The following is a 22,281-nucleotide window of genomic DNA, read 5'->3' on the forward strand; positions in this document are numbered from 1 at the left end:
CATCCGATGCTGAAATTGCCCGGTTGAAAGGGGCTTTATCAGAGATGGAGGCTCGGGCCTTGGCGGCTGAAGAAGCGAGAGTCCGAGAGGCGGAAGAGGCCGCTGCTCGGGAGCAACAATCCAAGGCCGAGGCAGAAGCTGCTATGGCCGCCTTCCGGACCGAGTGCGAGGGCAAGATTGTGAAGGAGCACGAGGAGGGGTTTTGGCATGCCATTCGGCAGGCAACCCACTTCGGCGCTTTTCCCCCTGACTTTTCTTTCGAATTGAGCAAGGACTTCTTTCAGGGGGAATTCATGGATTTTGCCGAGGCGCCGGATAACCTTGAGCCAGATGATGCGGCCCCGCCCCGATCGGCCCCGGTAGAGGATCCCGGGACCACTCTGAATGATGATGACGAGACCGAGCAGACCACCAATGCCGATTAGGCGGCCTCTGTTTTGGATTCATACATCTGTTTTGTTGATGATGTATATGGATAGGGTATATTTTTTGTTTCTTTTTTGATTCCTTGGGCCAGATGAGCCACACCCGATTGTACCCCCCCGACCGTTAGTGCCGCTTTTGAATTGAATGAAGTTTTAGTTCCTATTCGGACTTTTTTATACTTGCGCATTTAAGTAGACGTTGTGCTTTCAAATGAATCGGTTTTTCTATGGAGACTTGCTTCCATTTGAACGATAAAATTGAGATTTCCTTTAGTCGGGTGAGGTTTGCTTGGGAGGGAATTATTGAATCATCCTTAACCGATCAACATGGTTCGTGAGGGAATACGTGTTCGTCCTTGACCGAGTTAAGGTACTCAGGAGGGGATAAGTGTTCATCCTTGGCCGAACGAGGTAGTTCGGGAGGGAATGTTACTTCGTCCTTGACCGAATTAAGGTACTCGGGAGGGAATAATACTTCCTCCTTGACCGAGTTAAGGTACTCGGGAGGGAATAAGTGTTCGTCCTTGACCGAGTTAAGGTACTCGGGAGGGAACAATACTTCCTCCTTGACCGAGTTAAGGTACTCGGGAGGGAATAAGTTTTCGTCCTTGACCGAGTTAAGGTACTCGGGAGGGAGCAATACTTCCTCCTTGACCGAGTTAAGGTACTCGGGAGGGAATGTTACTTCGTCCTTGACCGAGTTAAGGTACTCGGGAGGGAATAAGTGTTCGTCCTTGACCGAGTTAAGGTACTCGGGAGGGAATGTTACTTCGTCCTTGACCGAGTTAAGGTACTCGGGAGGGAATATTACTTCATCCTTGACCGAGTTAAGGTACTCGGGAGGGAATAAGCATTCATCCTTGGCCGAACAAGGTAGTTCGGGAGGGAACGTTCGTTCATCCTTGGCCGAGTGAGGTTACTCGGGAGGGCATTAGTCATTCTTCCTTGGCCGAGCGAGGTTGCTCGGGAGGGCATGCATGATTTAACTTGTAATTAAATTGGGCAAATGGATGATTCAAAAGAGCTTGTTTCATTGTTCCCCCACCTCAACCGGGATCATTGTATCTGTGCCGTAGGTCAGCCGGAAAGGGGTCTCTCTGGTTGAACTCTGTGGGGTGCACCGGTATGCCCATAGGATGTCCGGTAAGTGATCCGGCCAGGATCCCTTAGCTTGTCCAAGTCGTCGTTTTAACTCCTTTAAGATGACTTTGTTTGCCGCTTCAGCCTGCCCGTTGGATTGGGGATGTTCGACCGAGGTCATCTTATGTTTGACACCTAACTCGGTCAAAAATTCGTTGAAGCGTCGATCGGTGAATTGTAGACCATTATCTGTTATCAAGGCGTATGGGATTCCGAAACGTGTGACGACATTCTTCCAGAAGAACTTTTGGACATTGTTGGCCGTAATGGTAGCCAACGCTTCTGCTTCGATCCACTTAGTGAAGTGATCTACTGCTACCACCAGGAATTTCACTTGTCCCCTACCCGGCGGGAATGGTCCGAGAATGTCCATGCCCCAAACAGAGAATGGCCATGGAGTGGTTATAGGATGGAGCTCCTCTGGAGGTTGATGCGTCAGAGGTCCATGTTGTTGACACTGCCTGCAATGTTGTACAAACTTGGCACAATCGGTTTTCAAGGTGGGCCAGTAGTAACCGGCCCGAATCACTTTTGTTGCGAGAATCCGGCTTCCAGAATGAGTTCCGCACACTCCTTCATGAATTTCTCGGAGAACATAGCTTGCCTGCTCGGAAGTGAGGCATTTCAACAAGGGGGAGGAAATGCCTCGCTTATACATTTCTCCGGCAATCAACGTATACCATGCGGCTGTGGTCCTCATTTTCTTCGCTTCTAGGGAATCTTCGGGCAATTCCCCGGTCTGAAGGTGGTTTACTATGGCATCCATCCAACACGGGCTTCCCTGATCAATCTTCAGGCATTCAGTTTCATTGATGCTCGGGCTAAGTAACTCTTGTTGTATCATGCTACGCAAATGGCTAGTTTTCTTGCTACTACCGAGTTTAGCTAGTTGGTCGGCCCTAACGTTGTGTTCCCGGGGAGTGTGCGTGACTCGGACCTCTTCGAAGTTGCTTTTTAGCTTATGGAAAGCATGAAAGTACAATAGCAAAGTCGGATCTTTGATCTGGAAAGTGCCGTTAACTTGCCCTGTTACCACTTGTGAATCACTAAAGCACTGGAGCTTAGTGATGTCGAGTTCGGCGGCCAACCTTAGTCCCGCGAGAAGGGCCTCGTATTCTTCTTGGTTATTAGAGGCTTTGAATCCAAACTGCAATGATTGTTCTATTATTATTGTCCCCGGTCCTTCCAAAATGATACCGGCGCCGCTGCCGTGTTGGTTGGACGATCCGTCTACGTGTAGTGTCCATGAGTGTGGCGCTGGGGTTACTGGCGAAGTGAATTCGTTGATGAAGTCGGCCATACATTGCGCCTTGATGGGTCCCCTTGGCTCAAAACAAATATCAAATTACGACAATTCGATGGACCAAGCGACCATCCTTCCGGCCAATTCGGGCTTTCGTAGGACTTTTGCAATGGGGCTATCTGTTCGGACCAGTATCCTGTGACTCTGGAAGTAGTGTCGAAGACGCCTGGCTGTATGCACAAGAGCGAGAACGGTCCTTTCGAGATGTTCATATCTCGTTTCGGCCTCTTGTAAGACCCTGCTGATGAAGTATACCGGCCTCTGCTCTATTTTTTCTTGCACTAATACAGTGCTGATGGCTTTGTCTGAGACCGAAAGGTATACTATCATGTCCAGCTGAGGGTCTGGTTTGGCTAGCAACGGTGGAGTAGTTAGTATCGTCTTGAAGTTTTGGAAAGCAGATTCACATTCATCGGTCCACTTAAACTTGGTGGCTTTCTTTAGTAGGGACATAATGGGTCTGGATCGGTCCGCCATGCAGGGCAGGAATCGGGCTAGGGAAGCAATTCGTCCGGCTAAGCGTTGCACTTCCTTTACGTTAATAGGGCTTCTCATATTGATAACGGCCTGACACTTATCCGGGTTGGCTTCTATGCCTCTCTTTGACAACATGAAGCCGAGAAATTTTCCCTCTGCTACTCCGAAGGTGCATTTAGCTGGGTTCAATCGCATGTTGTGCCGCCTTACCTCGTCAAAAATCACTTTCAGATCTCTTAAATGATCAGCGGCGGAGTTGGATTTGATCACCATATCATCCACGTAGACCTCCAAACATGCCCCAATTTGTTGAGAAAAAATTTTGTCCATGAGGAGCTGGTATCTGGCCCCTGCATTCTTCAAGCCAAATGGCATTACCTTGTAACAAAAATTGGCTGAGTCTGTGATGAATGCGGTCTTGGTTTCGTCTGGGGGGTACATCGGTATCTGATTATACCCCGAATAGGCATCTAGGAAACTTAATCTCTGATGGCCGGCCGCTCCATCGACCAATGCGTCGATGTGGGGCAGAGGGTAAGCATCTTTTGGGCATGCTTTGTTCAGATCCGTGTAGTCTGTGCACATTCGCCACTTCCCATTGGATTTTTTAACCATCACCACGTTGGCCAACCATGTGGAGTACTTGACCTCCCTTATGAATCCGGCTTGAAGTAATTTGGCAGTCTCTTCTTTTATCGCTTGAGATCTATCTCCCCCCATTTTCCTCTTTTTCTGGGCGATAGGCTTGGCATCTCGACAGACCGAGAGTCGATGACAATGGAAGCCAGGGTCGATGCCGGGCATGTCGGCCGCTGTCCAAGCGAATAGGTCTGAGTATCTCAACAAAATTCGCTTGATGTCCTCGGCTTCCTTTTCTGTTAAGCGGGAACTTAGGTATGTAACTTGTTCCGCCCTTTTTCCGAGCTGGAACGGAATGGTTATTTCCGTCGGCTCGACTCTATACTCGTCCTCAATTCTGGGGTCAAGCTCCAAAGCTTCCAACTTGGAGGGACCAATGTCTCCAATGACGTTGACTTCTTGGTGTCGAGTCAGTTTCGGAGTCGGTTGTACTTTTAGGCTGGCCAGGTAGCATTCGCGGGCTGTCTTCTGATCGGCATGTAATGTGATGATCTTGTCGTCTTCATACGGAAATTTCATTGCCAAGTGGGGGGTAGAGACGATGGCCCTCAGCTTATTCAAGGAGGGTCGACCCAGAAGGATATTGTACGATGTGTTGGCATTCACCACGACGTATCGTACTTTGATCCTTCGTCTCTGCCGATCATCTCCAAAATAAGTATACAAGTCTATTGTTCCTCGAGTGTCGACACGCTCACCTGAGAAACCCACCAAAGGCTCATCGTAAGGTGTCAATTCCTGCTCTGGGATCCCGAGTTGTTCAAAAGTTTTCCAGTAAAGGATATCAGCTGAGCTTCCTTGATCAACGAGAGTTTTCCTTACAATGCAGTTATTGATTTCCACACTGATGACCATGGGATCATCTTGCACTGGGTCCACACCCTGGAAATCTTGGTCGGTGAATGTGATAGGGGGCATATGGATGACTGCTGCCCGGTCTATAGTGTTAACCGACTTGATCGCCCTCAGGTGCCTCTTTCGCGCCGAAGACGAGCTTTCGCCCCCCGCAAAGCCTCCTGCAATGGTGTTTATGACTCGTCTGGGTTGATTTCGGTCGCCTTGGTTCCTGTCTTGAGACCTACTCCGCTCCCTGGATCGGTTTCGCCAAGGTGCTCGATCCCGATTCTCCTTTCGATATTCTCTTCTTCCTTCACGATTGTCGCTCCTTCGATGATCCGTCGGTCGAACATAGTTCTGAAGATGTCCCGCCTTGACAAGATCTTCAATTCGGTCCCGAAGGGCGGAGCATTCTTCAGTTGTGTGCCCCCTGTTTCGATGGAACTGACATGTTTTTGTTTTATCGGCATGCGGGGGGGTCATGGCTCTTCTTGGGACGGCCAAAACTTCTGTGGCCAGGGGATGTTCCAACACTTTAGCCCTGCTGGTGTTGAGTGGTGTGTACTGCAAATATCTCGGCCCCCTGGCATTCTTGTCCCGATCTGGCATATCTCTTTGGCGCTGTCTAGGAGGCTCTTTGTCGTTTTCCCTCTTTGCGAGTGATAGATCGGGTCGATTTTGACTTCGGAATTCCGCCAGTTCCTCCATCTGCATGTATTTGGTAGCCCTTTGTCGCAGGTCATCCAGGTCCCGGGGTGGCTTCTTGCACAGGCTGTTGACAAAAGGTCCGGGTCTTAGCGCTGTGGTTAGGTGGTGCATCGCCACGGCCGGATCCAGATCTCGGATAGATAACGTCATTTTTCCGAACCTTTCCATAAAAGTTCTCAAAGGTTCCTTCTTCTCTTGACGTACGTTGACCAGCGCGATGGACGTGAGCTGATGAGGCCGGCTCGTGGCGAACTGTATTACAAAGCGGGAAGACAAGGACGTGAAAGAGTCCACGGTCCCGGGTGGAAGCCTGGTAAACCAGTTGAGTACCGGTCCTTTTAAGGAGGTGGGGAAGACTTTGCAAAGAATAGCGTCCTCGTCCGTGTACAAGCCGACCTGGCTGACGAAAACATCCAAATGCTCTTCAGGGTCGGTGGTTCCGTCGTATTTTTCTAAGGTCAGGTTTTTCCAGTTGTCGGGCAAACGAGCCCCGGCAATTTCTGGCGTGAATGGAGTCCTTCCCTGTCTTCGTTGTTGGTCTTGCGTTGTCGCTGGTCCACCTGATGGGCGAGGAACATTGACTTCCTTATACCATCCAGACGATTCACCTTGGTCCCGGGTCGACTGGTTGCGTGTATCGTGCGACGGGTGCCATGTCCGATTATCGCTCCTGAGCTCGGCATTTTCTCTTCTCAGGGCCGATAATTCGTGAGCATCTTTTTCTCGAAGCCTCCTGAGTTCCATCATTTCGGCCTTCAGTTGCTCGATGGCCGACGACGGATTAGGCTGTTGAGATCAGTCCACGTATGACTCTTCCATTCCATCCTCGTTCTGATTAGTTTGTTGCCTAGGATTGTCCCGGGGCATCCCGTAGGGGTATTCTGTGGCTGCGTTCTCTTGTTGACTTCTTGTAAGTACCATCTCGCTTCAGGGTCGAGAACCGTTCTGGTTTCGGCCCCACGGTGGGCGCCAAAATGTTCCTGCGTAAGAACACTCTTCTTCTTGATCCTTCCTAGTTGCCTTCAAGTCCTTCTGAATCTTCCGTGTTGACCAAACACTAGCTCCACGTGGTGGGGGAGGGTACCTGCACAGGCACTCCGACGATCAAGTTAGTGTTCGGTTTAGAGCAATAAATGAATTAGCGGGAATAGTAACGTACCTCATTTATGTCACACCACCTGTATATTTATAGTGACATATGTGGGCCTGATGGGCCTTCATCCTTGGGAAATGGGTAATACATGACTTAACCTTAATCCTGTCTTAATCTGGTATGGTAATTAATGCAAAGTAGGCAGTTGGTTTGCCACGTGTTTATCATAGGCTCTTTCTTCAGGTTCTCGGCCAAGCTTGGGGCCGAAGGGGTGTTCGGCCAAGCTTGGGGCCGAAGGGGTGTTTTGAATAGCTTCAGATCCCTTCTCTGGGTTTTTGGCTACTCACGAGACCGAGGGAGTGTTCGGCCAAGCTTGGGGCCGAAGGGGTGTTTTGAATAGCTTCAGATCCCTTCTCTTTGGGTTTTTGGCTACTCACGAGACCGAGGGAGTGTTCGGCCAAGCTTGGGGCCGAAGGGGTGTTCGGCCAAGCTTGGGGCCGAAGGGGTGTTGTGTTTCATTCGGCTAGGGCATTCCTTTCGGTCTATTTCCTGACCTGAGGGGGCAGTTGGTGTGGCTCCTTGGTTCGGGCCCCCCTTTCGGCCTATTGTCCGACCGAAGGGGTGCCAATTGGTGCATTTCATTAGTTTGGGCGCCCCTTTCGGCCTATTGCATGACCGAAAGGGTGCTTACTAGTACAACCGTATATAATAAGATTTCAATAAATAATTAAAATTAATTAATTTTAAAAATAGAATGGTATTATTAATGTATTTATAAATTTTTTTAGACAAATTAATTGACCAAATTTACTCCAAATTTGGGAAAATTATTTGGAGGGAAGTTTTTCTAACGTTAACTTTATATAATAAGATTTTGTACCTTGTTAATGCATAAGTAGTCATTTGGTACAATTTCAATCTATAATTAATTATAATTAATTTTAAAAGTAGAATCTTATTATTAATGTATTTTTTTAGAAATAAAAATTATTTCAATATTAACAATTTTATATAGTAATATTTCAATCAATAATTAATTGTAATCATTTTAAAGATAAAATTTTATTATTAATGTAATTATAACTCTAAGAAAAAATAATTGACTCCAAATTTTCACAACTATTTTTTTTTGGAGAAAAGTTATTTCAAAGTTAGAAAATTTATATAATAAGATTCCAATCGATAATTAATTGTAATTAATTTTATAAACAAAATCTTATTATTAATATATTTATAATCCTTTTTGAGAAAAAATTGCTGACTAAATTGTTTCTAAATTTGGCCAATTTTTTATTTATAGAAAAGATGTTTCAACATTAATAACTTTATATAATAAAATTATGTACCTCTTTAACGTATAAGTAGTCATTTGGTATGATTTCAATTTATGATTAATTTTAAAAATAAAATATTATTATTAATATATTTATAATCCTTTTTAATAAAAATCATTTGATTGAATTGTCTCCAAATTTGGACCAACGTTTTTGGGAGAAAAATTTGTTTTAAGTTAACAATTTTATATAATATGATTTCAATTAATAATTAATTGTAATTAATTTTAAAAATAGAATCTTATTATTAATATATTTATAGTCTTTTTTGAGGAAACTTATTTGATTAAGTTGTGTCCAAATTTTCCTGGACTTTTATTTTTTTGGGGAAAAATTTGTTTCTACGTTAATAACTTTGTATAATAAAATTTTAATAAATAATTAATTTTAAAAATATAATGTTATTATTGATAAGTCTTAATTTTACTTAAAGAATTTAATTCTGTTGACACTTATCTAACTAGATTTAAAAGAAAAACTTGTTTTCTATTCCTAAAATATTGTAAGAACCAAAAGGATGTGTAAATAAGTCAATTGTAAATAGTTCATAAATTTTGAACTTATGAATCCTTATTTTCATGTAGATTTGATCAATTCACAAGAACATAAAATTTCAAAAATCCACTTAGCTAATTTGCATGTGCTTAGTAGATTAGAGGTAGAAGCAAGGATTTGCTCCAAGGCAATTTTGCTTAATTAGCCATTTGGAAAAGGCTGAGCAGATTTAGTCTAGAGAAGCATGAAAATTTGGATTTAAGAAGTGCCTAACAGACTAGAAAGGGCTCAATAGATATAGAGCTTTTTTTACCATGAAAAATTCAAAAATTTGTTTAACCATTTAGAAATAGCTGAATGGATTGCTCCTTTACAATACACTTTATTTTATTTTATTGGACATATATAAAGGATTGAAGAGAGAAAATGATCATTATTAAAACATAAACAAAGAGAGAACAAAGCTCTAAAGAAGGAGGAAAACTTCAAAACGATATAGGGACAAAGATCTTGGGTTCAATCTTTTCTTCCTATGTAGGAGGTGCCATGATGACAACTGATCTTGATGAGGCTACTAAAATTATTGAATCCCTTGCCACTTTTGATCATCAGGCACAACATAATAGACACAACCATCAAAGGAGGGGTGTTCTTAATCTAAACATAAATGATGCAATCCTAGCACAACTAAAGTTTCTCTACCAACTTATTGAAACTCTAACAAAACATATAAAAAAACTTCCTCAACAACTTCAAGTTATTAGCTCAACTCCTATGCAAAAAGTTCTAAAATGTGATTTATATGGTAGAGACCATCCTAATGGTTTTTATTCAAGACCTAACAATTATAAGGGAGGAGGAAGTAAACTATATGGGAATCAATCAATGAGAGGTAATTTTAATAATTTTTCTAATAATTATATTTCAGGGGTGGAGGAATAACAACCTAGGCTATGGTTGGAAATAAGACTCAAGACTCTCCAACATACAATCATCTCAACACCAACAATAAGGACACTATTCTTGTGTACATGAAAGAAAAACATAAATTGGAAGATAATTTGACCCAGTTCATGCAGATCTCACATGCAAACCAGTAGAGGAAGAGAGGTTGGAGGAGTAATTGGTGAGAATTTGAAAAGCAATAAAGGCGTTGAAGAAAACAAATATGAGTGATAAAAAAGGTTGATGAGGAGAAAGAGACAGAAAAATAAAAGTAAGAATGTAAATAATGAGTGTTGGAGAGAAAAAGAAAAAATTGAAGAAAAAAATTGATCAAGTGAGAAAGAGGGAGAAAGGTGTAGCCAAGACCCCATCTATGAAATACTTGTCATATTCACATGCTCCCTCTAAAAAGGACAGAAATAGACAATTTGCTCGATTTGTAGACATATTCAAAAGGTTGCAAATCAACATTCCATTTTCAAAAGTACCAAAATCGATGCCAACATATGCTTAATTTATGAAGGAGCTTCTTACCAAGAAAAGAGAGTTTACTAATGTAGAGACCATTGAGTTAGACGTTGGGTGTAGTGTTATCATCCAAAAACCATTTCCACCAAAATCCAAAGATATACATGTCATTATTGGAGGTCTCTCTATTGATAAAGCCTTGATGGACCTTGGTGCTAGTATCAATCTCATGCCATTGTCAATGCTTAAAAGAATAGGAGATTTGGATGTTAAGCCTACTAGATTAACCCTACAATTAGCTGATAGATTTGCCAAATTTCTCACATGGTGTGGTTGAGGATGTTCTGGTTAAGGTTGATTAATTTATATTTCTTGTTGATTTTGTGGTAATGGACATGACAAAAGACATGGAGATTCCTCTAATTCTAGGAAGGTCTTTCATGAAAACAATCAAGGTAGTCATAAATGTGGCTGGGGGCAAACTACAATTGAGGACACAAGATAAAGAAGTGAACTTTAGTGTATTTGAGGATAAGCAACAACTAAGTTCAAATAGATGAAAAAAATGCCTCAAAATAGACACACTTGATAAGTTTCACATTTCAAGTCATTTGAAGAAGTCTAAGAAATTTTGGGGATCTAAACTTGTTAATAAATTTATACCTAAATCAATTAGGAAAAATAAAATCTTATGACAAGAAGATCCTCAAATGGGAGTTCAAGCTTGGCTAATCAATCTTCTTGCTTAATTCTAGGGTGAGACTTTTCCCTAATAAATTAAAATCCAACTAGCCCAATCATTTTCTCATCAAAGAGGTAAAGCCTTCTAGAGTAGTGAAATTGGAGGATTCTACAACCAAAAAGAAGCTAGGTGGTGAAATTGAAAGGCCCACCACTACGACCACATTCGAAGATCACTAAAGAACTCAACTTCATTAAGCTAAGGACATTAAACAAGCACTTACTAGGAGACAACCTAGTCATTTTCTATGTTTTTATGCTTCCTTTAAATTTAATCTTGTTATGTTGTGTGTGTTTCTAGTTTTGTAGGAAAGGAAACTAGGAGGGTAGAAGGAATAAAAAATTTCAATGACAAAAGACTTAAAAGAATTCCAAGCAAGTATAAGAGAAAGCCTTTCTGTCAACAAATGGCTAAGTGCATTTTGAAATTTTAATTTCAAGTTAGCCTTTAGATCAAATATGCTTATCCGTTTAGAAAGGACTAAGCAAAATTTATCCTAAATTCAACACTTAAAAAAATTTGTCCCATGGGAAAAAGGGCTTAGTTGTTTCAAAAGGGTTGAAGGATTATGTAATTTTTTTAAAAAAACTAATGTTTACACTATTCGCTCAATGAATTTAGAAGGGTTGAGAAATTTTTTTACAAAAATCAGAGGGCCCTCTTTAAGATGAAATCGTTCATCGGATTATAAAACGGTTTAACACTCTTGTATTTAAGTTTTGGGATGCTCCCTGCCTTAATTTCACTTAACAGATTGGCATCCGTTGAGCGATTAGGGGCACATGAGTAATATGATTTAAATTTTTAAAACATAATTAGAGGTCTTCACTGAGCGATTAGGGGCACATGAGTAATATGATTTAAATTTTTAAAACATAATTAGAGGTCTTCACTCACCACTTCTTCTTCTTCTTCTTCTTCTTCTTCTTCTTCTTCTTCTTCTTCTTCTTCTTCTTCTTCTTCTTCTTCTTCTTCTTCTTCTTCTTCTTCTTCTTCTTCTTCTTCTTCTTCTTCTTCTTCTTCTTCTTCTTCTTCTTCTTCTTCTTCTTCTTCTTCTTCTTCTTCTTCTTCTTCTTCTTCTTCTTCTTCTTCTTCTTCTTCTTCTTCTTCTTCTTCTTCTTCTTCTTCTTCTTCTTCTTCTTCTTCTTCTTCTTCTTCTTCTTCTTCTTCTTCTTCTTCTTCTTCTTCTTCTTCTTCTTCTTCTTCTTCTTCTTCTTCTTCTTCTTCTTCTTCTTCTTCTTCTTCTTCTTCTTCTTCTTCTTCTTCTTCTTCTTCTTCTTCTTCTTCTTCTTCTTCTTCTTCTTCTTCTTCTTCTTCTTCTTCTTCTTCTTCTTCTTCTTCTTCTTCTTCTTCTTCTTCTTCTTCTTCTTCTTCTTCTTCTTCTTCTTCTTCTTCTTCTTCTTCTTCTTCTTCTTCTTCTTCTTCTTCTTCTTCTTCTTCTTCTTCTTCTTCTTCTTCTTCTTCTTCTTCTTCTTCTTCTTCTTCTTCTTCTTCTTCTTCTTCTTCTTCTTCTTCTTCTTCTTCTTCTTCTTCTTCTTCTTCTTCTTCTTCTTCTTCTTCTTCTTCTTCTTCTTCTTCTTCTTCTTCTTCTTCTTCTTCTTCTTCTTCTTCTTCTTCTTCTTCTTCTTCTTCTTCTTCTTCTTCTTCTTCTTCTTCTTCTTCTTCTTCCTCTTCTTCCTCTTCTTCTTCTTCTTCTTCTTCTTCTTCTTTTTAATGACTTTGAACAACGAATCTAAAATTTAAATAAATTTGGTTGTACTAACACTATCATAGCTTGGTTACATTTGGGATACATTAATAAGGTTAATATTTTTGACATGAAGGTTAAGTGATTGGTTACTAAATAAGCATAACCTAGTGAACAGAGTGCATCTTACAAACACCTTTTAAGAGTCATCACTGCATTTTTGTGATTAATATTGCTTGATTCTCTTATTGTTACATGATATGATGAAGCATGGACAATTATTAATGTATTTATAACATTTTTTTTTTGGAGGGAGGGAGAGGGATGAAAAGTTGTTTCAACATTAACAACTTTATATACTAAGATTTTGTACTTAGTTAACACATCATAATTGATTTTAAAATAGAATCTTATCACTATTAATGTATTTATAATTATTTCTGAAAACAATTAGTTGATTGCATTGTCTCAAAATTTGGGCAAACTTTTTTTAAGAAAAAAAGTCGTTTCAACATTTAAAACTTTATATAATGAGATATCAATCAATAATTAATTTTAAAAATAAAATTTTATTATTAATGTATTTATAACTATTTTTGAGAAGAAAAAAAAAGTTGATTGAATTGTCTCCAAATTTGGATAGATTTTTTTGGGAGAGAAGTTGTTTTACTGTTAACTTTATATAATAAGATTTTATACCTCATTAAAGCATAAGTATTCATTTGATACAATCTCAATCTATAAGTAATTGTAATTAATTTTAAAATTAGAATCTTAATATTAATGTATTTATAATCCCTTTTGAAAAAAAAATTGGTTGACTTAATTATCTCCACACTTAGGTAGAATTTTTTGGTAGAAAAGTTGTTTCCACAATAACAACTTTATATAATAATCTTTTAATTAATAAGTAAATATAATTAATTTTAAAAATAAAATCTTATTATTAATGTATTTTTAACCTTTTTGAGAAAAATTAATTGAATGAATTGTTAAATTTGGACAGACTTTTAGGAGAAAAGTTGTTTCAACATTAACAACTTCATATAACAAAATTCGTACCTCATTAATGCATAAGTAGTTGGTACAATTTCAATCTATAATAAATTCTAATTAATTTAAAAAATAGAATCTTATTATTAATTTAGTTAATTTTTTTTAAAAAAAATTAGTTGATTGAATTTTCTCCAAATTTCGACAAGCTTTTTTGGGATGAAAAGATGTTTCAATGTTAAAAGTTTATATAATGAGATTTCAATTAATAGTTAATTATAAATATTTTATATTAAGTAAAAAACAATCACCTAAATTCAAAATTTTAAGGCTAACAAATAAAGTTTTTTTTTTATATAGAAGAAATGCATGTGAAAATGTCTTTAAAATATATCTTTGAAATGTTTAGCAGATGAAGTGTAAAATGCAGATCGTTTATTAGACAGTTGTTAAATAAGACAAAACATACAATTTGTCTCATACATTAAATATTTATTATTTATTGAGACTAATGATAAAGTTTACTTTTAAATGTTTCATTTCTTAACAGATTGAATAAAAAGATCATTTCAGAACTCACAAATCTATTAAAGAGAAAAAAAACATGCTTTCCTCCATAACCAAATCATTAAAATCACATAGAAAAACAAATAAAGTCATTGTTATAATTGCTTTGTGTTGACACGACTTTTGCAAGCTCCATTTGGTATATAAAGTTGATAAGTAGCCTCCTTGATCAAATAAAAGGTACTATTTGGTGAAATGTATTTAATATTCGTATTAAATGTGTCAAAACGGTTACCTATCACTATAAGGGAAGACAATGAAGACATATGAAACAAACTTGTGCACTGAACTTAAAGTGTTGCAACGATCATATTCTCTGAGGTACTATATAAGAAGATTCAAAACTCAAGAAAGAAAGAAGAGAAAATTTATGCGAGAGACACAAATTATAATTGATACATATACATTTATTCCTTCTTGTGTACATTTATTGCTTTGTAATTGGTAGTATAACATCTAAGTGAGATGAACACAACATTTTAGTAAACTTTATAACCATTGTTTTAAGATTGAGTTTGGAGAGACTTGTCTATAAAAGAATATTTTTTTGGACATGAAAAAACTAAAGAATACTTGGATGTTAAGCCTAAAGGGACTTGTAAAAAAAATACTTGGATAGTGGCTTAAAAAGGCTAGTCAAAGAATACTTGTTGTAGAGCTAAAAATGGCTTGGGAAAGAATACTTATAACTTTGAGAAAGTTAGTGAAACTCAATCTGGTTGAGCTGAGAAGTGGACGTAGTCTCTGTGTTTGATACGAACCAGTATAATTTTTCATTGTTCTTTTTATTACTCTTCCAACACTTCATTTGTTTCAAATACTACTTCACTCTTTTGTAAAAAGTGTGAGTTTTTGATATTCACTATTTAACCTCTTTTCTAGTGTCAATCTTTTCTCCATATTTTGAAAATAGAATCTTATTATTAATGTATTCATAACCCCTTCTTCTTTTTTTTTTTTGGAAAACTTAGTTGACTAAATTGTGTCCAAATTTGGTTGAACATTTTTTGTGGGGAAAAGTTGTTTCCATGTTAATAATTTTGTGTAATAAAATTTCAATAAATAATTAATTATAATTAATTCTAAAATAAAATATTATTATTAATGTAATTATAACACTTTTTAAGAAAAATTAGTTGATTGAATTGTGTTCAAATTTGACTAGATTGATTTTGGGAAAAAGTTATTTCAATGTTAAACTTATTTCACTAGTGGAAAAATAGGATACTACGTCACCCATTTTACGTCGCACATACAAAAATCCGACGTAATAAAAACGCGGTGGCATGGTTCGTAATTTTGGTGAAATTATTTACGTCGGACCTCCTAGGGTCCGACGTAAATTTTAACATCTACGTCGGCTATGCATTGTGTCCGACGTAGATGTTAAAATTTACGTCGGACCCTAGAAGGTCCGACGTAAATAATCCAATCGAGAAATCAAAATTTAAACCCAAACTCTCATCTCCCGCGTTGTGCAATGGAGGCTAGCGAGATATTCGTCTGCCTCAAATCGTGGCTCTTCCTCTACATCTTCATCTTCCACATCTTGCTCTCTTCCGGCGTCATTTTGTACAACAAGGTAACCATTTCCCCTTTTCTTCGTTTTCTTCACTTGACAATGTTTTCTCACTGAAAAAAATGGATTTTTTCATGTCTTGGGGCAGTGGGTTCTTTCTCCCAAATACTTGTTCATCCACGTGGGGTTTTCTGGGGCGGTTGCATTTGTCCTCGTGAGGGTCTTTAAGGTAACCCATCTTCTTCTACTTGCTACTTTCTTTGTGCAAAATATTCGTTTTGTTTAGGTTGGCGTCTTCTGGTTGGAGAACGGGCCGTTCTGGTTGGAGAACGGGCCATTCTCCATTCAGAACAGGTCGTTCTGCTTGGAGCACGAGCCATTCTCCAACCAGAACGGCCCGTTCTACTTGCAGTCATTTTTCTTTTTTTTCTTTTTTTTAAATTTTTTACAACTTTTTACGTCGGACGTTGTAATGTCCGACGTAAATTTACGTCGGTTTTCACACTCCAATATGAAACATAAGTATATCATTTGTGTTGAATACAAATAAAGTCTCATATTATTAAAATAAAATAAGAAATGAACTTATGAAACACATAAATTATTCATTAATACTAGATCATTTAATAATATATAAATTTATAATAGACAATATATCATACTAATATAGATATTCATGTTATTAAGAGATACACAACAAAATATCATATTTCTCTCGAAATATAACTCTCTCCAAAAACAAGCATTAAACAAACCCATCGATTTGTAGGGTATTTAATACAATTATAATGGAACATGAAATCACTTTTGAAGTCAAAACGTTATATACTAGATTACTGCTAGTTGATTTTCTCACTCGATTGTTGATTAACCGGAAGTATAAAAACGTGTTAAGACAAACAATTTACTCATAGTTTAATCTTGTATATATAGTAGGGAGTGCAAGGTGTAGATATATGCATAGACAACATCGGTCTCTAGCATATGCTAAAATAAACAGATGTCAGACATGGAGGCAGAGAAGAGCATTGGCGAGATGGCCGAGAAAGAAGAGCAGGTGCACCATAACCATCGACGAGGAGGCATCCGAACATTGCCCTTCATCCTTGGTCAGCCACTCACTCACTAATCATTCTCATTTTCGATTCTACTTCACTTTCAACCTTACTACTTTTTAACTTCTGCACCTTTGTTTCTTCCTCATTCTTCTATTCCTTCTTGGTCTTTTTGATGTTCAATCAATTTGTTTGTTGGGCAGGAGAGAAATAAATTTTGATTTTGAGTCATTCCAAGATTCAATACACCACTTTTTTTGTGAAGAGAAATGCTAGTCATAATTTCTGTTAACACTTTATTATTAACTAAAATTTGTTAAAAAAATTTTTTGGTGAAGAGTAACTTTCTTCTTGTTGAAGATTTAAAATTATAAAATTGTATACTTTTCACTCATTATTTTTTAATTTTTAATTAATAATAAAAATGTTTTAAAAAATATATTAATGAACCAATAATGCATTCAGGCAGTCCTCGGGAAAGCTAAAGTCTAGTGTCTTTTAGTGCTAGCTGTGGTTTTGACAAAATAGCGATCCTCTTGTTTTTATAAAAGTAGAAAAGATGTGCGTGGTGAAATGCATTTTTTTTTTAATTTTATTATGTAAAATGTAGTCTATGTAAAAATACAATAAGTTATTGACGATCAAATATCGTTTTCGTACCAGATATATTTTGGCTCCTTTTATAAAATAGTTGAATAAATTTGATAGTATTAGAGAAGAGTGAGAGTATTAGCTAGGTTAGATGTGCAAATCTAGCTATTTCTATATATATATATATATAACTGTTTATCGGATGAAGTACTGTTTAATTATGTATACAATTAATGCTATGATTCCTCATTTTTATTTATATACACAATCAGTACCAAACAAAATTAGATAAAATTGTTGATGTGATAAAGATCCATACATTACAACTCCTTTTCTATTTTTTCATCCACATGAAACTATATAGTTAGCTTCTAGCTAGGTGGATTTGGATTTGGTACAGTCACTGCAGTCTAAGGATGAAGATTGGAAATAAAACACAGTCCAATATTACAGTAATTGATTAATTGAACCATATTAAAATAAGTATGTATAAGAGCATCAAGGGTTCCCCAAGACTATATGATGATGTTCATAATTTCTGAATTAACAGAATAAGAAAAATGTTTAGCAGTATCCACTGCACTGTCCAGTTGCATATTCTGTATGAACAAGATTAATTTGGAGTTGTTGGGTGTTGTGCATGATATATGCAGCAAATGAATTGTGCGATAGATTTGCGAGTGCTGGTTTTCATGCGAACATGATAAGCTACCTTACTCAACAGCTGAACATGTCATTGGTATCTGCCTCGATCACGATCACCAACTTTAATGGAACTTCTAACTTCACTCCTCTAATTGGTGCTTTCATTGCTGACTCCTTTGCTGGCCGATTTTGGACCATTGTTGTCGCTTCTTTCATCTATGAACTGGTTTCTTACCCTTTCCTTTTCACTTTCTACAATCTAAATTCACAGTCATAGTCACCTATCGTACTCAAAGTTTTGGATAAATAACCCTGAACTACATTTAATGTTTCTGTTAATTATAATTAAGACGTTACAATCACAATAAAGGCTTAATTCCACTTTTTAACATTCAAATTTACAATTTTAGTGAATTTTTTGATCCAATTTGTAAATTTTGTCACTTAACTCTTAAAATTTTACACATTTTATCATCTTATTAGTTAAATATCGTGTAGTACATTTATTATTAACGAGATATGTTGACTAAAATATGACACGTTAATCACTTTATTTTTTATATATCAGACAAATAATTTACATTAGCGGTCAATGTAACACATCAACAATTAATGTACTATGTCAGCACTCAATGTTTAATGTTTAGTAGTCAACTAATAACATCAAATAAGTGACAAAATATGTAAAATTTGAATGATAAAATGTACAATTTTAATAATTGAGTGACAAAATTTGCATAATTATTAAAAACGAGTGATAAAAAGTACAGTAAAGCCTTTAATGAATATAGTGAATTTTAAAAAATAAAAACTCAAGTTTATATATTTTTATTTTGTCTAAAATTTCTTTAATAAGACATACTATATATGTTACATACTTTATAGTACTAAACCAGACTATTCTTCTTGATACAGGGATTGGTTGTTATAACTGTATCAGCTATACTGCCCCATCTGCACCCCCCATCATGTCCAACACAAGTGAACTGTATAGAAGCCTCATCCTCCCAGCTGTGCATACTCTACATCTCCCTCTTACTCATATCACTTGGCACAGGTGGCATTAGACCTTGTGTTGTGCCCTTTTCAGCAGACCAATTTGATATGACAAAAAAAGGGGTGGCATCAAGGAAGTGGAACCTCTTCAATTGGTATTTTTTCTGCATGGGATTGGCTTCTCTAAGTGCTTTGACCATTGTAGTTTACATTCAAGACAACATGGGCTGGGGTTGGGGCCTTGGAATTCCAACAATTGCCATGCTGTTATCTATAATTGCCTTTGTGTTGGGCTCACCACTCTATAAGACTGTGAAACCACATGGTAGTCCTTTGGTTCGTTTGGCACAAGTAGTTGTGGCTGCTGTAAAGAAGAGGAAGGAGGCTTTGCCAGATGATGACAAGCTTTTGTACCAAAATTGGGAGATAGATGCTCCTATTTCTCTGGAAGGAAGACTTTTACACTCACATCAATTCAAGTAAGTCTAAAAATATATTTAGATATAAGTTTATAAGTATTTTTTATCTACCAAAAATAAAAAGTTTTTTCAATAAAAAAAACTGTTAAAAACACTTATTACGTATATCCAAATAAGTCTCACAAGTCAATAATCTTAAAAACCAATCATGCATATTACTTCTTGCACAATAAAAATTATGTATTTTTCCTATCATATTTTGCTATTCAAAAAAAGGAAAAGATCCAAATAAAAGAATCTGATATGACCCCGAGATAATTTTTATCATTTGTAAACCCGCCATTATTAGTTGTAACGTCCATTAGTTATATTAAAAATAATATATAATGTCTTTTTCTCCCCACATATATTTAAAATTAGAAGACGACGAAATTTATAAAATATTAATTTGGTTCTCAATATCCTTATTCTCTTTTTGTAATCAAATGCTCACACTGTTTTAGATAAAGGCGGCTTGAGAAACCTCTCCAACTCCAAATTTTTAAGTATGAATAATAAGTTGTGATATTGGTTGGATTTCTTGGCTTTGGCTCTTTGGAATACATCAGAGAAAATATAAGTATTAAATGAGTGTTTATACTAATAGGTTGTCCATATATCATTGTTTAAAAGAATATGGATGTTTACAATGATTGGGTTATTCATGTATGATTGATGCATAAGAAAGGAACTTCAAATGCAGAAGCCTCCCACAATAAAATGTCCATTTTCTCCACTTTTGCTTTGATATAAAGTCTACTTGAAAATAAGTTTTCAAGTGATTTTATAAGAGTTTTTCTATTAAATATATCATGTATTTTTTAATAAAAATAACTTTCAAAAATATTTCTAACTTGAATTTAAACACTCATATACGAACAATACACCTTTACATTTAGGTCCATTTAGACCTATTATGACTTGCTGCATGAATATATACTTTATTTGTGTTATCCTCTAACTAATGTAGAATTAGATTTTTCCCGATAATCCACTCAATAGCTGAGTTTGCATTTTCACATTTAACATCACTTAACTGTTCTGAACTTCATATCTTCAGATGTTTGGACAAGGCTGCAATTGTGACAGATGAAGAGGTCAGAAATCCAAATGCACCACCAAACTTATGGAAAGTAGCCACCGTCCACAGAGTTGAGGAACTAAAATCCATCATGAGAATGCTTCCAATTTGGGCTTCAGGAATTTTACTGATAACCGCTTCATCAAATCAGCATAGTTTCGTGATTCAACAGGCTCGCACAATGGACAGACACATCTCTCACTCGCTCCAAATCCCCCCAGCCAGCATGGCCATTTTCAACGTCCTAACAATGATGATAGGCGTTGTTCTCTACGAACGCCTCTTTGTTCCCTTGGCTCGTAGATTCACAGGGAACCCTTCTGGCATCACGTGCCTACAGAGAATGGGAGTAGGGTTTGTGGTGAACATTTTAGCCACACTAGTCTCAGCATTGGTGGAAATGAAAAGAAAATCAGTTGCTGCCAAGTACCACTTATTGGACAATCCAAGTGCCACTATTCCTATAAGTGTGTTCTGGTTGGTGCCTCAGTATTGTCTTCATGGGGTGGCTGAGGTTTTCATGGTTGTGGGGCATTTGGAGTTTCTCTATGATCAGTCACCTGAGAGCATGAGAAGCACTGCTACAGCTTTATACTGCATAACTACTGCTATTGGGAACTATGTTGGTACACTCTTAGTGTCACTTGTGCATAAGTATTCTGTCAAGGAAAGGAACTGGTTGCCTGATAGGAACCTCAATAGGGGTAGATTGGAGTGCTATTATTTTCTTCTTAGTGGGATTCAAGTTCTCAATCTCATTTATTATTTAGTATGTGCTTGGTTTTACACTTACAAGCCACTGGAGGAAATTAGTGAAAGGAACAAGGAAGAAGATTATGAAATATCTCACATGTCAATTTGTTAGAGGGTAGGGAGGGAGAAGATAGAGAATTCACAAAGAATGGATGAATCAATTCATGAAATCTGATATTGTTGGATTCCTCATTGAAGTAAGCACATGCCATGGCATGGAGTGATTTCATTTCCTTCAAATATTGAAGAATCGTTAAATATCTCTCTTGATCCCCACTTACCCCAATTATTTTAGTTTCCTTTAGTGTATGTTTTACATATATAAGGTTAAAAATTTCTTATGACTATAACTAAATTTGGAGTGATGGTAAGAACTAAATAAAAATTACGTAAGTGTATGCTTAAAACCAAAGAAACACATGTTATAATGAAGAAAAAAAAGTTTGTAAGTATTTTTTTTTTTTTCAATTCCATTTGAGTTGAACTCAAATGATTTCTACATACATCCTTAATAGTTACAATTATATTCTTGTCTGAAAAGGATCAAACTCGGCTAGTTAGGAGGGATAAATTACCGTTTTCATGCAGTTTTGATCGATCTAGATCAACTAATTAAATGGCATATACAAAATACTAAGTTCCAACCATATTCTCCCTATATTACATTTAAAAAGAAAATTTGTGGGTTGAACATGTGCAAGATCCTCTGATTTGACATACAAAATAGTGAGTAAAACATTGGACCTTATAATCATATGACTTTTGGGTCAACACACTAGAACTAGATTTTAAAAATTGCTACTCACATCCCTCTTCTTGTTCTTTATACTTCCTACCTTTCACTCTTTCCCTTCTTTCTCGGTGCTCTCATCCCCATTTGTACCCATACATATTTTTTTTATAAAAAAAAAATATATTTTTTAAAAAATAAAAATTATATTATAATAATATATATATATATACATACATATGTTTAATTATAATATATATATTTTAATACTCACATATATAATGTAATATATTAAAAAAATTAATTTTTGATAAAATAAAATTTGTTGTATGCATATTTACCTTTTGTATTTTCTATTCATTGTATATGTTGATTAAAAAAATCAAAATAATAAAATTGTATATATTGATTAAAAAAATCAAAATAAGAAAAATTGAAAGATTTGTGTTCCACATTTAGAATTATTATTATAAAATATATTTTAAAATAAATTATTATCTAAAAATATATATTAGATATTAAAAACATGTTTATATCATAAATAAATTAAACTTGATTTTTATAAAATTTAACATATTTATTTTTATATTTTAATAGTGT

At 36.5% G+C, this 22,281-nt stretch overlaps 3 protein-coding genes across 3 annotated transcripts; 1 reads left to right on the forward strand and 2 right to left on the reverse strand.

The window, feature by feature from the left end:
• Positions 1 to 1,455: 1,455 nt before the first annotated feature.
• Positions 1,456 to 2,865, reverse strand: LOC145957127 (uncharacterized). The gene has a single exon (XM_083073343.1). It carries the CDS (start codon positions 2,863 to 2,865, stop codon positions 1,456 to 1,458), a length of 1,410 nt encoding a protein of 469 aa, XP_082929469.1.
• Positions 2,866 to 2,910: 45 nt separating this feature from the next.
• LOC145957128 (uncharacterized) lies at positions 2,911 to 6,276 on the reverse strand. Its single transcript, XM_083073344.1, has one exon. The coding sequence runs from the start codon at positions 6,274 to 6,276 to the stop codon at positions 2,911 to 2,913; it is 3,366 nt and encodes a 1,121-aa protein (XP_082929470.1).
• A 10,065-nt stretch (positions 6,277 to 16,341) lies between these two features.
• Positions 16,342 to 21,466, forward strand: LOC109803050 (protein NRT1/ PTR FAMILY 3.1). The gene is given in 5 exon segments (XM_020364508.3): positions 16,342 to 16,481; positions 17,672 to 17,889; positions 18,579 to 19,138; positions 20,178 to 21,034; positions 21,037 to 21,466. Coding segments are annotated over 5 exon segments (1,815 nt in total). The 5' UTR covers positions 16,342 to 16,372; the 3' UTR covers positions 21,108 to 21,466.
• The last annotated feature ends 815 nt before the right edge of the window (positions 21,467 to 22,281 follow it).

Source organism: Cajanus cajan, chromosome 4, assembly GCF_000230855.2.
Source record: "Cajanus cajan strain Asha chromosome 4, NIPB_CcT2T_4, whole genome shotgun sequence".
Taxonomy (NCBI): domain Eukaryota; kingdom Viridiplantae; phylum Streptophyta; class Magnoliopsida; order Fabales; family Fabaceae; genus Cajanus; species Cajanus cajan.